The sequence below is a fragment of the Mya arenaria genome, chromosome 1 (genome assembly GCF_026914265.1).
Source record: "Mya arenaria isolate MELC-2E11 chromosome 1, ASM2691426v1".
Lineage (NCBI taxonomy): Eukaryota > Metazoa > Mollusca > Bivalvia > Myida > Myidae > Mya > Mya arenaria.
In genome coordinates, this window is record NC_069122.1 from 22683528 (window position 1) to 22696380 (window position 12853).

Genomic DNA, 12853 nt, shown 5'->3' on the forward strand with positions numbered 1-12853 from the left:
TGTGTGTGTGTGCGTGTGTTGTATGTGTTGTATGTAGTAGCTACAAAACAGTATAGCAAATAGTATTACATAAAATTACTTTGAAACGCTATGACTAAAATACGAAAATAGCTTTTTTTAACTAAAATACGAAAATAGCTTTTTTTAACTAAAATACGAAAATAATGTTTTGATGAAATAGTTATTTTCGTGAAAAAAGGAGTTTGATAAAAAATTGAAAGTAGAGTTATTTGGCGAAAATAACATTTTTTACAAGAATGTAGTTAGTTTTGGGCTAAAATAAAGTTATTTTCGCGAAAATAAGAATCTGCTAAGATCTGAAAATATGGTTAGTTTTGGCGAAAATAACATTTTTGACAAAAATTCAGTAAGTTTTGGCTAAAATAAAGTTATTATTGCCAAAATAGCCTTTTTGACAAAAAATGTAGTTAGTTTTAGGGGAAAATAAAGTTATTTTCGCGAAAAAAGATTTTGATAAAAACAGGAAAACATAGTTCTGTTGTCGTAAATGACAATTTTTAATCCAAAATGTTTTTATTTGGTCTACATAACACATATGCATACATGTTTCGAAATAATAATGTTTTTGTAAGTTTAAGTAAATTAAGCAATGTTAATTGAAAGTATTTTAACATGTTTCTGTTTCTGCTTCATCCGAAATGTGCAACATCAAACGGTTATACACACTTGTTTGTCATTAAGCGGATTAAGTTGATGACAATGATCCATAATTATAGACCGTTATTGCTACTGAAGCTCGATAAAACTAAAGAAACAATCAAAGATATGTCCTACAACTTAAAGGAGATGCCAACATGTACGTACGCCTATGACAGGCTGAGCCTAATATGTTTGTAATTTTTATATTCATACAGTAGAGTATAATTCTTTCTAGTAGAATTTCAATTGTTCGCTTTTAAAATGTATGTGATAGAATCTTAAGATTTTTTTTAATATTGAACTTCTAACCGTAGGTTTTTACTAAATGTGTCGATCCATAGCACCCACGCTATGTTCGACGAAGCAGAAAAATGTTTTAAAAACTGTAGAATATATGTAAATCTTTGTGTTCGCCAAAACTTACACTATTTTATTTTAGCCAAAACTAAATACATTTTTGTCAAAAAATCTTGTTTTCACCAAAATTAACCCTATTTTCAGATATTTTATTAAAATCTTTTTTTTACGCGAAAATAACTTTATTTCAACCCAAACTAACCATCTTTTTAAAAAATTTTTATATCAAAATCTGAATTTCGCGTTATCCCCAACGTACAAAATACCGGTGGTTACCTAGTACCGGTGTAATCCGAAAAGTCCGAATATATCCGATAAATAACTTTTATTTTAGCCAAAAACTAACTATACCCTTGTCAAAAATGATATCTTCGCCAAAACTAGCCCTATTTTCAGGTTTTTAACAAAATCTTATTTTCGCGAAAATAACTTTATTTTAGCCCAAAACTAACTATATCCTTGTCAAAAATGCTATTTTCACCAAAACTAACCCTATTTTCAGATTTTAACAAAATCTTATTTTTCGCAAAAATAACTTTGTGTAAGCCCAAAACTAACTTGTCTTGTCAAAAATGTTATTTTCGCCAAAACTAACCCTACTTTCAAATTTTTATCAAAATCTTTTTTCGCGAAAATAACTTTATTTTAGTCAAAAAAGCTATTTTCGCGAAAACAACGCTATTTTCGTATTTTAGTCATACCACTTTGGAAACATTTTACGGCCGGTGTCCCTTTTACGGCATTAATATTTAGTACCGTATTGGTCAGGCAACAACCCATTGGAGCTGTGGACATACAATGTTGTTTTTTTATATTTTGTCTTAATATCCTTGGCATTAAGCAGTTCTTAAGTGAACTTCTTGATTATCTGACTTCTAAACTATAGTACTGTATAAACAGTCACAGTCTATAAATTAAACCGTTCATCCAAGTAAGTAAACATCTTTGTAAAAGAGTGCATATCGTATCATATTGATCAAGTTGTAAATATAATCGACAATCGTAAAGATTTTTAACAATCTGACAATAACAGATTTTCTATGTCAATGATGTACTACAGAACAGTCTACATGAAACTTTCACATTATGCTCTACTCCGCATATTTTAGGCATTGCAGACCTGAAATGTTATTTCATGCTATTCACTTTTCTCTGCATTTAAACTCTCACTTATGTACCAGTCAATTGTAACCACGGCCCCCCAGGTCTGGGGAATAGCGGGGACTTTTGGTCAAGCCAACCCCTGGTAAAATCCCTGTTCTGCGGGGACAAACTGCTGGAAAAATCCCAGCCAAATGACCCTGCACCCCAGGAGACTCTAGGTAAGGATTATTCCCCGGCATTTTAGGTGCGAGGACAAAACCACCGCATTCACCCAAAACTGCGGGGCCACCAGGAAAGTAAAACACAGCCTATTTCCCCGGCAATCCCCGGTATACCCCCAGACCTGGTAGGCTGTGGTTACAATTGACTGGTGCATTACTCTGCGGCTGATCCAAGGACAAAATAATTACGGATGCAGCATTACTATAAGGTATTAACACAGCGAAACCCAGCAGTAACCTACTGTATCTAAAATTGTTTTAATTAATTGAATACTTTTCTTTCATAGTGTTGTTTCAATAATTTTCAGACTCCCATGCACGGAATACGATTTGCAGAACATATTTGTTTGACAGACCATGTGATAAGACTAACATTATAATGGCCTCAACATTTTGTGAGATTGAGTTTGACGAGCTGCTATTCCTTGAAAAATGTGGTGGGGGAACATTCGGCAGCGTATATCGGGCCATCTGGAAACCATATGAGATGGAAGTGGCAGTAAAGAAACTACTGGTCCTTGATAAGGAGGTATAATGAAGGGTTGTAGCAATGTTTACATTTAAAAGTTATAAGTTCCTAAACAAATAGTTAAAAAAGCTTTCTGTTAAACAAAGCTATTAACTATTCTTTTAAAAAACATAAAATCACTATTATTTTAGATACTGTGAAATCATTAATGTTCGTGGGGCATTAATGTTCGTGGTTTTCGTGGGTTTGGTGATCCACGAATTCAAGATCCCACGAAATATAAACCCTTGATTCACTTTTTCAATTGCCTTGTTACGTACATACTCTAGTATATTCTTAACAGAGGTCGCAGTATACAGTGTTAAAACCTGTCTCACTGTATAACTTACGATCATTATTCTGTTAATATATTATAACTGCCTTTAACAAATAATGAACCAAATCAATTAAATGTGTTTTATGCAGCAAATGACAGTTATAAGCACGTGGTTAAACGTGTGCTGTTAATGAAAGCTCCAAGTTTACAAGATGTCCGTGATGAGTGTCCATACTCGATTTTTTTATTTAATGAAATAATTAATAGATTACTAGTACATTGAAGGTTCTAAGCACCGAACGTGACAATAAACGCACTTTTTGGGTGTTTTCACAGTTTGCAAAATTCTTATTTGGCATTCAATGGCTTCCCCTATCTGTATTTATGATCAGGTTACATCTTCTTTTATTACCTTTATTCCCAATTAAATCAATAAGTGACATGGGTGTATGCACTAATTGGCATGTCGTACCACATTAGCGAGTGTCATAAACCGAGTGACGTAGAAGACGGAAATCACGGGCCAGCGCGTGGATATTATGCAGACGATCTAGGACGATCGCATCTTCGATTTTTTTAAAAAAAATTCAAAGATGAAAATCCACGAATTCAAGTACCCACGAAATTGTTTCTTTTCGGCAAACCACGAAATTTCATGCCATTGAACATTAATGATTTCACAGTACATGTTTGTAAATATGTTATTGCTATTTCAGATTCCTTTCTTTCTTTTGCTATGGTTTTAGTTCTCTATTAAAATACATACAATGTAATTAATTTAAACACTTTGGAATTCATGATGAAGATTGATATTTAAAACTGATGGTTTAATGGTTGTACTTGCATGTCTAAGTGTTTAATCATGTTTGTATTTGCAGGCCCAGGTGTTGAGTATGCTCTCTCACCGTAACATAATCAAGTTTTATGGTGCTGTCACTGAGGAGCCAAATTACTGTCTGGTTACTGGTATGTCTTCATGCAATTATTACCTTAAAGCAAATCAGAAAAAAGTCTTTCTGAATGTCTAGTTCTTGGGAATTAAAGTGTCACAGTACTGACTGGCACAAATCAGAGTATGTGAGTTATTTGGGCCTGTTAGCTGAGATGGCAGGACATCTGACTTGCAAGCAGGGGCCCACCTTGTGCTGAAACCCCAGTCTGGTGCACATATATGATAATGTAGGACTTGAAATGTGTATCATTTTTTTAAGTACATGTATACTGTATGGGGCTCTGGGGGAACACAATAGCGAAGACTATAAAAATAGTTTAAGTACAACAGAAGACAGTGATAAAGAATATTGTCATGAACATAGTCTAGCTTACATGCCTGTACATGCCTGTCAAAATTGTTATGATTGTTTTCATGATTTCAGAGTATGCCAGCAATGATTCCCTGTATGCCTTCCTGCAGAACCCAGAGAACAAGCTAGACTTTGACCAGATACTCAGATGGGGAAAGGAGATAGCTCTTGGTAGGACCACAGTCAGACGCTCCATAAACAATTTATCAATGTTGGATGAGATCAAATATTTGATATGTAGTTTATTGCATATATATTCTCTTGCTTTATTGTCATGCAAATACATTATGTATCGGGATACATGGATCTTTACATTAAAGTTCTGTACTTTGTATGATCAGAAGTCTATTTCTACCAGTTTTTATCTCTACTAGTGCCTGATATCTACATGTAATACCACACATAGTTTGAAAAAGAAGATGAGCAATACTCTCATTTTAACCCTATCATAGTGTATGAAACACTAGGGTAAAGATTACAAATGTTGATCTTGTAAGTTTGTTGTTGTGTTCCAGGTATGAACTACCTCCACAGAGAGGCTCCTATCAAAGTCATACACAGGGATCTGAAATCTAAAAATGGTGAGTAAATTACTCTGGTATATACCTGGATATTTAGGCAGTTATTTAATGTCAGTTATCACAACATCAACAGATTTTAAATTCCAATCTTAAAATTAGTTTAAAAGTTCATTCATCATTATCTTCAATTTCCTTATAAATGAATTGGTAGGTTAAATAACCTTGTTTTCTTGGGGTTGTATTCTATGTTGGGTACTAATCCTTTTTTTTTATAAATGGTATCTGTGTCTATTTGAAGTCTTTGAAAACTTCTGAAAGATATGTATACTGATATTTATATCTACAAATGGATTCCCTTTTCTCTTTCTTTCAGTTGTTATATCCTTTGATTTTGTGTCTAAAGTGAGTATATTTCTTTCCATATAAATAATGTTTAACATCTCGGTACAATTATAAACAAAGAACTGTCTGTTTCGTTTAAACTTGAGGTTAAATCTTAATTTAACATGTTGTGTACATACATGTTTAGTTGTTTTAATGCCCCTGAAGGTGGGAATATTTAAACTGCAGCGTCCATCCGTGTGTCCAGTCTAGACTGTAACTTTCTGTTGTATGGACAGATTTTAAAAATAAATTGCTACATGTGTCTGACATTTAAAGACAACGTGACATGTGCAAGACTGGTGTTCTTACCTTTAAGGTCAAGGACAGACTTATTGTTAGTTTGGTTTGTGTATAGGTGGTTGTGTCCAGGCTGTAACTTTTTCTTGTATGGACATATTTTGAAATAACTTGCCACATATGTTTGACATAGCAAGATGACCCTTGTTCCTATGTCTAAGGTCAAGATTGGATGCTGTATCAAAGGATATAGATTAAAGATGGTCATGTCCAGGCTGTTACTTTCTCTGTATGAATAGATTTTCAAATAACTTGCCACATGTGCAGGACTCGTGTTCCTATTCCTGGTCAAAGTCAAACTAAGGGTTTGTTTACTTCGGAATGCTCAATATAAGGACAAAGAGTATAAGAGGTTGTGTCCTGGCTGTAACTTTTCTTGTATGGACAGTTTTTAAAATAGCTTGCCACATGTGTTCGACATACCAAGACATAGGTCAACAATTTGTTTATAGTCCCTACCTCCTAAGGTCAAGGTTACACTTGGAATGCTGCATATAAGGACATAAGAGTATAGGTGGTCATGTCTAGGCTGTAACTTTCTTATGTATGGGCATATTTTAAAATAACTTGCCACACGTGTTAGACATACCAAGACAATGTGTCGCATGCATGACCCGTGTTCCTGCCTCTAAGGTCAAGGTTACACTTGCTGTTCACAATGGAATTTTGCATATAAGGACAAAAGAGTGACATAGTCATGTTCAGGCCTTAACTTTTTCTTGTATGGACATATTTTAAAATAACTTGCCACATATGTTTGACATATCAAAATGACCCCTGTCCCTATGTCTAAGGTCAAGATTGGATGCTGTATCAAAGGATATAGATTAAAGATGGTCGTGTCCAGGCTGTAACTTTCTCTGTATGAATAGATTTTCAAATAACTCGCCACATGTGTTCAACATATCAAGAAGACATGTCTTGTGCAGGACTCGTGTCCCTATTCCTGGTCAAAAACAAACTAAGGGTTTGTTTACTTAGGAATGCATGTTGCATGCATGACCAATGTTTGCTACTTTTTGTTTTTCTATATGACCTTTGGATCACACTTGAGTACCACTTCAAGGGCATTTGTCACTTACAGTGACAGATCATATTATTTTATAAACTGTATTCAATTATTGTGTAGATCTGCGACTTTGGAGCATCCAAGTTTGTTGGAAGTACAGCCAAGATGTCTCTGGCCGGAACCTTCCCATGGATGGCACCTGAGGTACAGTCCTTTTGTTCTCTTTTTTTGTAATTTTTACAACTAACTTTTATTTTTTTCTTGTTTGCTTGAGTTACAGTACTATGTTGTGTGTTCGCTTGTTTATCAAGGCTATTTGAGTTGAAGTTCTCTGTTGTTTGTTCGCTTCTTTATTTAGGCTATTTGAGTTGAAGTTCTCTGTTGTTTGTTCGCTTCTTTATCTAGGCTATTTAAGTTGAAGTTCTCTGTTGTTTGTTCGCTTGTTTATCTAGGCTATTTAGGTTGAAGTTCTCTGTTGTTTGTTCGCTTGTTTATCTTGGTCATTTGAGTTACAGCACTCTGTTGTTTGTTCGCTTGTTTATCTGGTTATTTGAGTGATAGCACTCTGTTGTTTGTTCGTTTGTTTATCTAGGCTATTTAAGTTGAAGTTCTCTGTTGTTTGTTCGCTTATTTATCTTGGTCATTTGAGTTACAGCACTCTGTTGTTCGTTCGCTTGTTTATCTGGTTATTTGAGTGATAGCACTCTGTTGTTTGTTCGTTTGTTTATCTAGGTTATTTGAGTTACAGCACTCTGTTGTTTGTTCGCTTATTTATCTAGGTTATTTGAGTTACAGCACTCTGTTGTTTGTTCGCTTGTTTATCTGGTTATTTGAGTTATAGCACTCTGTTGTTTGTTCGTTTGTTTATCTAGGTTATTTGAGTTATAGCACTCTGTTGTTTGTTCGCTTATTTATCTAGGTTATTTGAGTTACAGCACTCTGTTGTTTGTTCGCTTGTTTATCTGGTTATTTGAGTTATAGCACTCTGTTGTTTGTTAGCTTGTTTATCTAGGTTTTTTGAGTTATAGCACTCTGTTGTTTGTTCGCTTATTTATCTAGGTTATTTGAGTTACAGCACTCTGTTGTTTGTTCGCTTGTTTATCTAGGTTATTTGAGTTACAGCACTCTGTTGTTTGTTCGCTTGTTTATCTGGTTATTTGAGTGATAGCACTCTGTTGTTTGTTCGCTTGTTTATCTGGTTATTTGAGTGATAGCACTCTGTTGTTTGTTCGCTTGTTTATCTAGGCTATTTAAGTTGAAGTTCTCTGTTGTTTGTTTGCTTGTTTATCTTGGTCATTTGAGTTACAGCACTCTGTTGTTTGTTCGCTTGTTTATCTGGTTATTTGAGTGATAGCACTCTGTTGTTTGTTCGCTTGTTTATCTAGGTTATTTGAGTTATAGCACTCTGTTGTTTGTTCGTTTGTTTATCTAGGTTATTTGAGTTATAGCACTCTGTTGTTTGTTCGCTTATTTATCTAGGTTATTTGAGTTACAGCACTCTGTTGTTTGTTGGCTTGTTTATCTAGATTATTTGAGTTGAAGTTCTCTGTTTCGAAGTCTCGATTTGGTATCCGGTTTCCATCCCTAGTTAATTGAGTTACAGCTCTCTGTTGTTTGTTGTACTATTCTAGTATGAGTGACCTTGTGTCTCCTATCTTATTAGTGACTGCATCTCCTATCCTAGTATTAGTGAGTGCATCTCCTATCCTAGTATGAGTGACTTTGTGTCTCCTATCCTAGTATTAGTGACTTTGTGTATCTTATCCTGTCCTAGAGTAAGTGACTGTGTCTCTTATCTTTGTTCTTTGTTTTTCTTATCCTAATGTTAGAGACTTTGTTTCTACTATCTTAGTGTTACTTTCATGGAATCATAAACCATTGCATCTTTGTGTGATTGCAAGGCAGATTAGTTGAATATTTCTATGGTATTGGGTTATGATAATTTACTAATGCAATCGATTTATAAAACTACATACTATAGTTATAAACTTATTGTTACAGTATGTGTTGTTGTTGTTGTTTACAGGTGATACAGAGTCAACCAGTGTCAGAGACCTGTGATACCTGGTCATATGGAGTGGTATGTTCTCTGATCTTGTCTCAGCAATCACTTTGTTAGTTTTGATGGGATCTCATGTCAACACCCCAGGACTGCATATGATGTGTGCTCTTGTCTCAAAGGTCAAGGTCACACTTAAATGCCAATGTTATACAAAATGGCTTTTTAAATTTGTTACATTAAAATTAGGGATGCAAACGAATATTCGAACATTCGAATATTCGATCGAACGTTTGATATTCGAATGTCAAAATCGGTATTCGAATATATTCGAAATATATTTTTTTTGTTTGATAACAAATAAACCTTTTGCCTACAACTGTGTTGTTGTATTTATTCACTTGTCTTTTTACAACGACTGATCCCTTATGCCTGGGGCGTGAACGCTATGACACTATACACGTGTCACATGTTAATAAGGGACATATCGTCGGCGACTATATAAACAGTACCCGTAAATTTACGAAAAATGGCTATTAGACAAGTGACATCAAACAATTATTTTCGGTAAATTTTAATGACCATGCCAATAAAAGATATACGGAAACAGCAACCAAAGTGGGGTCATGGCTGCCAATTAAGTTGTGCAATATAGCTCAAATCGCCGTAATAATATGAATGACATGTGCTAGTTATGTGCTCTAAACTATCTTCCATGTTTCAAAATGTCGCTCGTGCGATGAAATGTAACTGTATGGTATAGCGTTTTAGGATAATGTTGTACAATAAATGAGTCAAAATTCAGGGTCATTTTCGTTTTATTACTGAACTAATCCCCGATTAGGTTTGGATTTACATAGATATATTAAGTAGAGATCAATCCCAGAACGAGGCTCTCGTCCTACGGAAAGACCCTCCGTTGGTGATCACGACATTCGACCGGGAATTTACGATCATGTTTTTTTTGCAAATATGAATGCTGTGGAATTGAAATTAATTTGGCTTTTTATTTGTTCAAAATATTTTGCTTTTTGTTGGATTTATCAGGGTCTGTCGCGTGTACCGGCTATGGCAAAAGCCCCGGCTATAAATGTAGAGAATAATAATAGTAGTTAACTACATTTCTTAAATATTAATTTTGTTAATCGAATATTCGAATATTCGATTGAAAGAATAACCGAATATTCGAATATCAATTTTCCCATTCGTTTGCATTCCTAATTAAAATGCATCTATATCTCAGTGGAAAAGGAAATGCTTTCACTGAGAGATGTAATTGAGTACTTTTGGTGTATGCAATGCTGCAACTACATTTCATTGATTTATGGCAGCCCTATTCTTTCTTGTATTCATTTTAGCTGATATTCTTAGCTAGAAGAGGTCATATTTCTATCAATTTGACATTGCAAAATTGAAGGCATTTGTCAGGTTTGACAGCTCTTGTGCTTTTTTTTTTAAAATACTAATATTTAAATGAACATGAACTGTTTGAGGAAGTTTAATCCTACCTTATTCTAATTCAAACATTTTGCCTCTAGCCTACTTAACTTTTATCAATTCTATTTTGTAAAGATATGTCTTAAGGATTTCCTAACCTGTAGGAGTTTCCGAGCCACGAGATGCCGTTCAACAGTGTAGAGGGCTTCCAGATATTATCTCCTATACTACAGGTAGTATATGAGTTACTGACCCACGGGTGCCGTTCAACAGTAAAGAGGGCTTCCAGATATTTATCTTCTATACTGCAGGAAGTATGTGAGTTACTGACCCACGGGTGCCGTTCAACAGTATAGAGGGCTTCCAGATATTTATCTCCTATACTGCAGGTAGTGAGGGAGTTACTGACCCACGGGTGCCGTTCAACAGTATAGAGGGCTTCCAGATATTTATCTCCTATACTGCAGGTAGTGAGGGAGTTACTGACCCATGAGGTGCTGTACAACAGTATAGAGGGCTTCCAGATATTTATCTCCTATACTGCAGGAAGTGAGAGAGTTTCCAACCCATGAGGTACTGTACAACAGTATAGAGGGCTTCCAGATATTTATCTCCTATACTGCAGGTAGTGAGGGAGTTTCCGACCCATGAGGTGCTGTACAACCGTATAGAGGGCTTCCAGATATTTATCTCCTATACTGCAGATAGTAAGGGAGTTTCCAACCCATGAGGTGCTGTACAACAGTATAGAGGGCTTCCAGATATTTATCTCCTATACTGCAGGTAGTAAGGGAGTTTCCGACCCACGAGATGCCGTTCAACAGTGTAGAGGGCTTCCAGATATTATCTCCTATACTGCAGGTAGTGAGGGAGTTACTGACCCACGGGTGCCGTACAACAGTATAGAGGGCTTCCAGATATTTATCTCCTATACTGCAGGTAGTGAGGGAGTTACTGACCCACGGGTGCCGTACAACAGTATAGAGGGCTTCCAGATATTTATCTCCTATACTGCAGGTAGTGAGGGAGTTTCCGACCCCTGAGGTGATGGTCAACAGTATAGAGGGCTTCCAGATATTTATCTCCTATACTGCAGGTACTTCGGGAGTTTCTGACCCCTGAGGTGATGGTCAACAGTATAGAGGGCTTCCAGATAATTATCTCCTATACTGCAGGTAGTGAGGGAGTTTCCGACCCCTGAGGTGATGGTCAACAGTATAGAGGGCTTCCAGATATTTATCTCCTATACTGCAAGTACTTCGGGAGTTTCTGCCCCCTGAGGTGATGGTCAACGGTATAGAGGGCTTCCAGATATTTATCTCCTATACTGCAGGTAGTGAGGGAGTTACTGACCCCTGAGGTGCTGTACAACAGTATAGAGGGCTTCCAGATATTTATCTCCTATACTGCAGGTAGTGAGGGAGTTACTGACCCACGAGATGCCGTTCAACAGTGTAGAGGGCTTCCAGATATTATCTCCTATACTGCAGGTAGTGAGGGAGTTTCCGACCCACGGGTGCCGTACAACAGTATAGAGGGCTTCCAGATATATATCTCCTATACTGCAGGAAGTGAGGGAGTTTCGGACCCCTGAGGTGATGGTCAACAGTATAGAGGGCTTCCAGATATTTATCTCCAATACTGCAGGTAGTGAGGGAGTTACTGACCCATGAGGTGCTGTACAACAGTATTGAGGGCTTCCAGATATTTATCTCCTATACTGCAGGTAGTGAGGGAGTTACTGACCCATGAAGTGCTGTACAACAGTATAGAGGGCTTCCAAATATTTATCTCCTATACTGCAGGAAGTGAGGGAGTTTCCAACCCATGAGGTGCTGTACAACAGTATTGAGGGCTTCCAGATATTTATCTCCTATACTGCAGGTAGTGAGGGAGTTTCCGACCCCTGAGGTGATGGTCAACAGTATAGAGGGCTTCCAGATATTTATCTCCTATACTGCAAGTACTTCGGGAGTTTCTGCCCCCTGAGGTGATGGTCAACAGTATAGAGGGCTTCCAGATATTTATCTCCTATACTGCAGGTAGTGAGGGAGTTACTGACCCATGAAGTGCTGTACAACAGTATGGAGGGCTTCCAGATATTTATCTCCTATACTGCAGGTAGTGAGGGAGTTACTGACCCATGAGGTGCTGTACAACAGTATAGAGGGCTTCCAGATATTTATCTCCTATACTGCAGGTACTTTGGGTGTTTCCGACCCCTGAGGTGATGGTCAACAGTATAGAGGGCTTCCGGATATTTATCTCCTATACTGCAGGTACTTCCGGAGTTTCCGACCCCTGAGGTGATGGTCAACAGTATAGAGGGCTTCCAGATATTTTTCTCCTATACTGCAGGTAGTGAGTGAGTTTTCAACTCATTAGGTGCTGTACAACAGTATAGAGGGCTTCCAGATATTTATCTCCTATACTGCAGGTAGTGAGGGAGTTTCCGACCCCTGAGGTGATGGTCAACGGTATAGAGGGCTTCCAGATATTTATCTCCTTTACTGCAAGTACTTCGGGAGTTTCTGCCCCCTGAGGTGATGGTCAACAGTATAGAGGGCTTCCAGATATTTATCTCCTATACTGCAGGTAGTGAGGGAATTACTGACCCATGAGGTGCTGTACAACAGTATAGAGGGCTTCCAGATATTTATCTCCTATACTGCAGGTAGTGAGGGAGTTTCCGACCCATGAGATGCCGTTCAACAGTATAGAGGGCTTCCAGATATTTATCTCCTATACTGCAGGTAGTGAGGGAGTTGCTGACCC

At 36.9% G+C, this 12853-nt stretch overlaps 1 protein-coding gene across 1 annotated transcript in view; it reads left to right on the forward strand.

The window, feature by feature from the left end:
* Positions 1-1788: 1788 nt before the first annotated feature.
* Positions 1789-12853, forward strand: part of LOC128229209 (uncharacterized) — a 61030-nt gene continuing 49965 nt past the window's right edge. The window contains exons 1-8 of the mRNA XM_052940962.1: positions 1789-1948; positions 2651-2871; positions 4006-4093; positions 4504-4602; positions 4947-5012; positions 5326-5354; positions 6763-6846; positions 8669-8722. Coding sequence (XP_052796922.1) covers positions 2722-2871; positions 4006-4093; positions 4504-4602; positions 4947-5012; positions 5326-5354; positions 6763-6846; positions 8669-8722 — 570 coding nt within the window. The 5' untranslated portion in view covers positions 1789-1948; positions 2651-2721. The remainder of the gene's footprint in view (positions 1949-2650; positions 2872-4005; positions 4094-4503; positions 4603-4946; positions 5013-5325; positions 5355-6762; positions 6847-8668; positions 8723-12853) is intronic.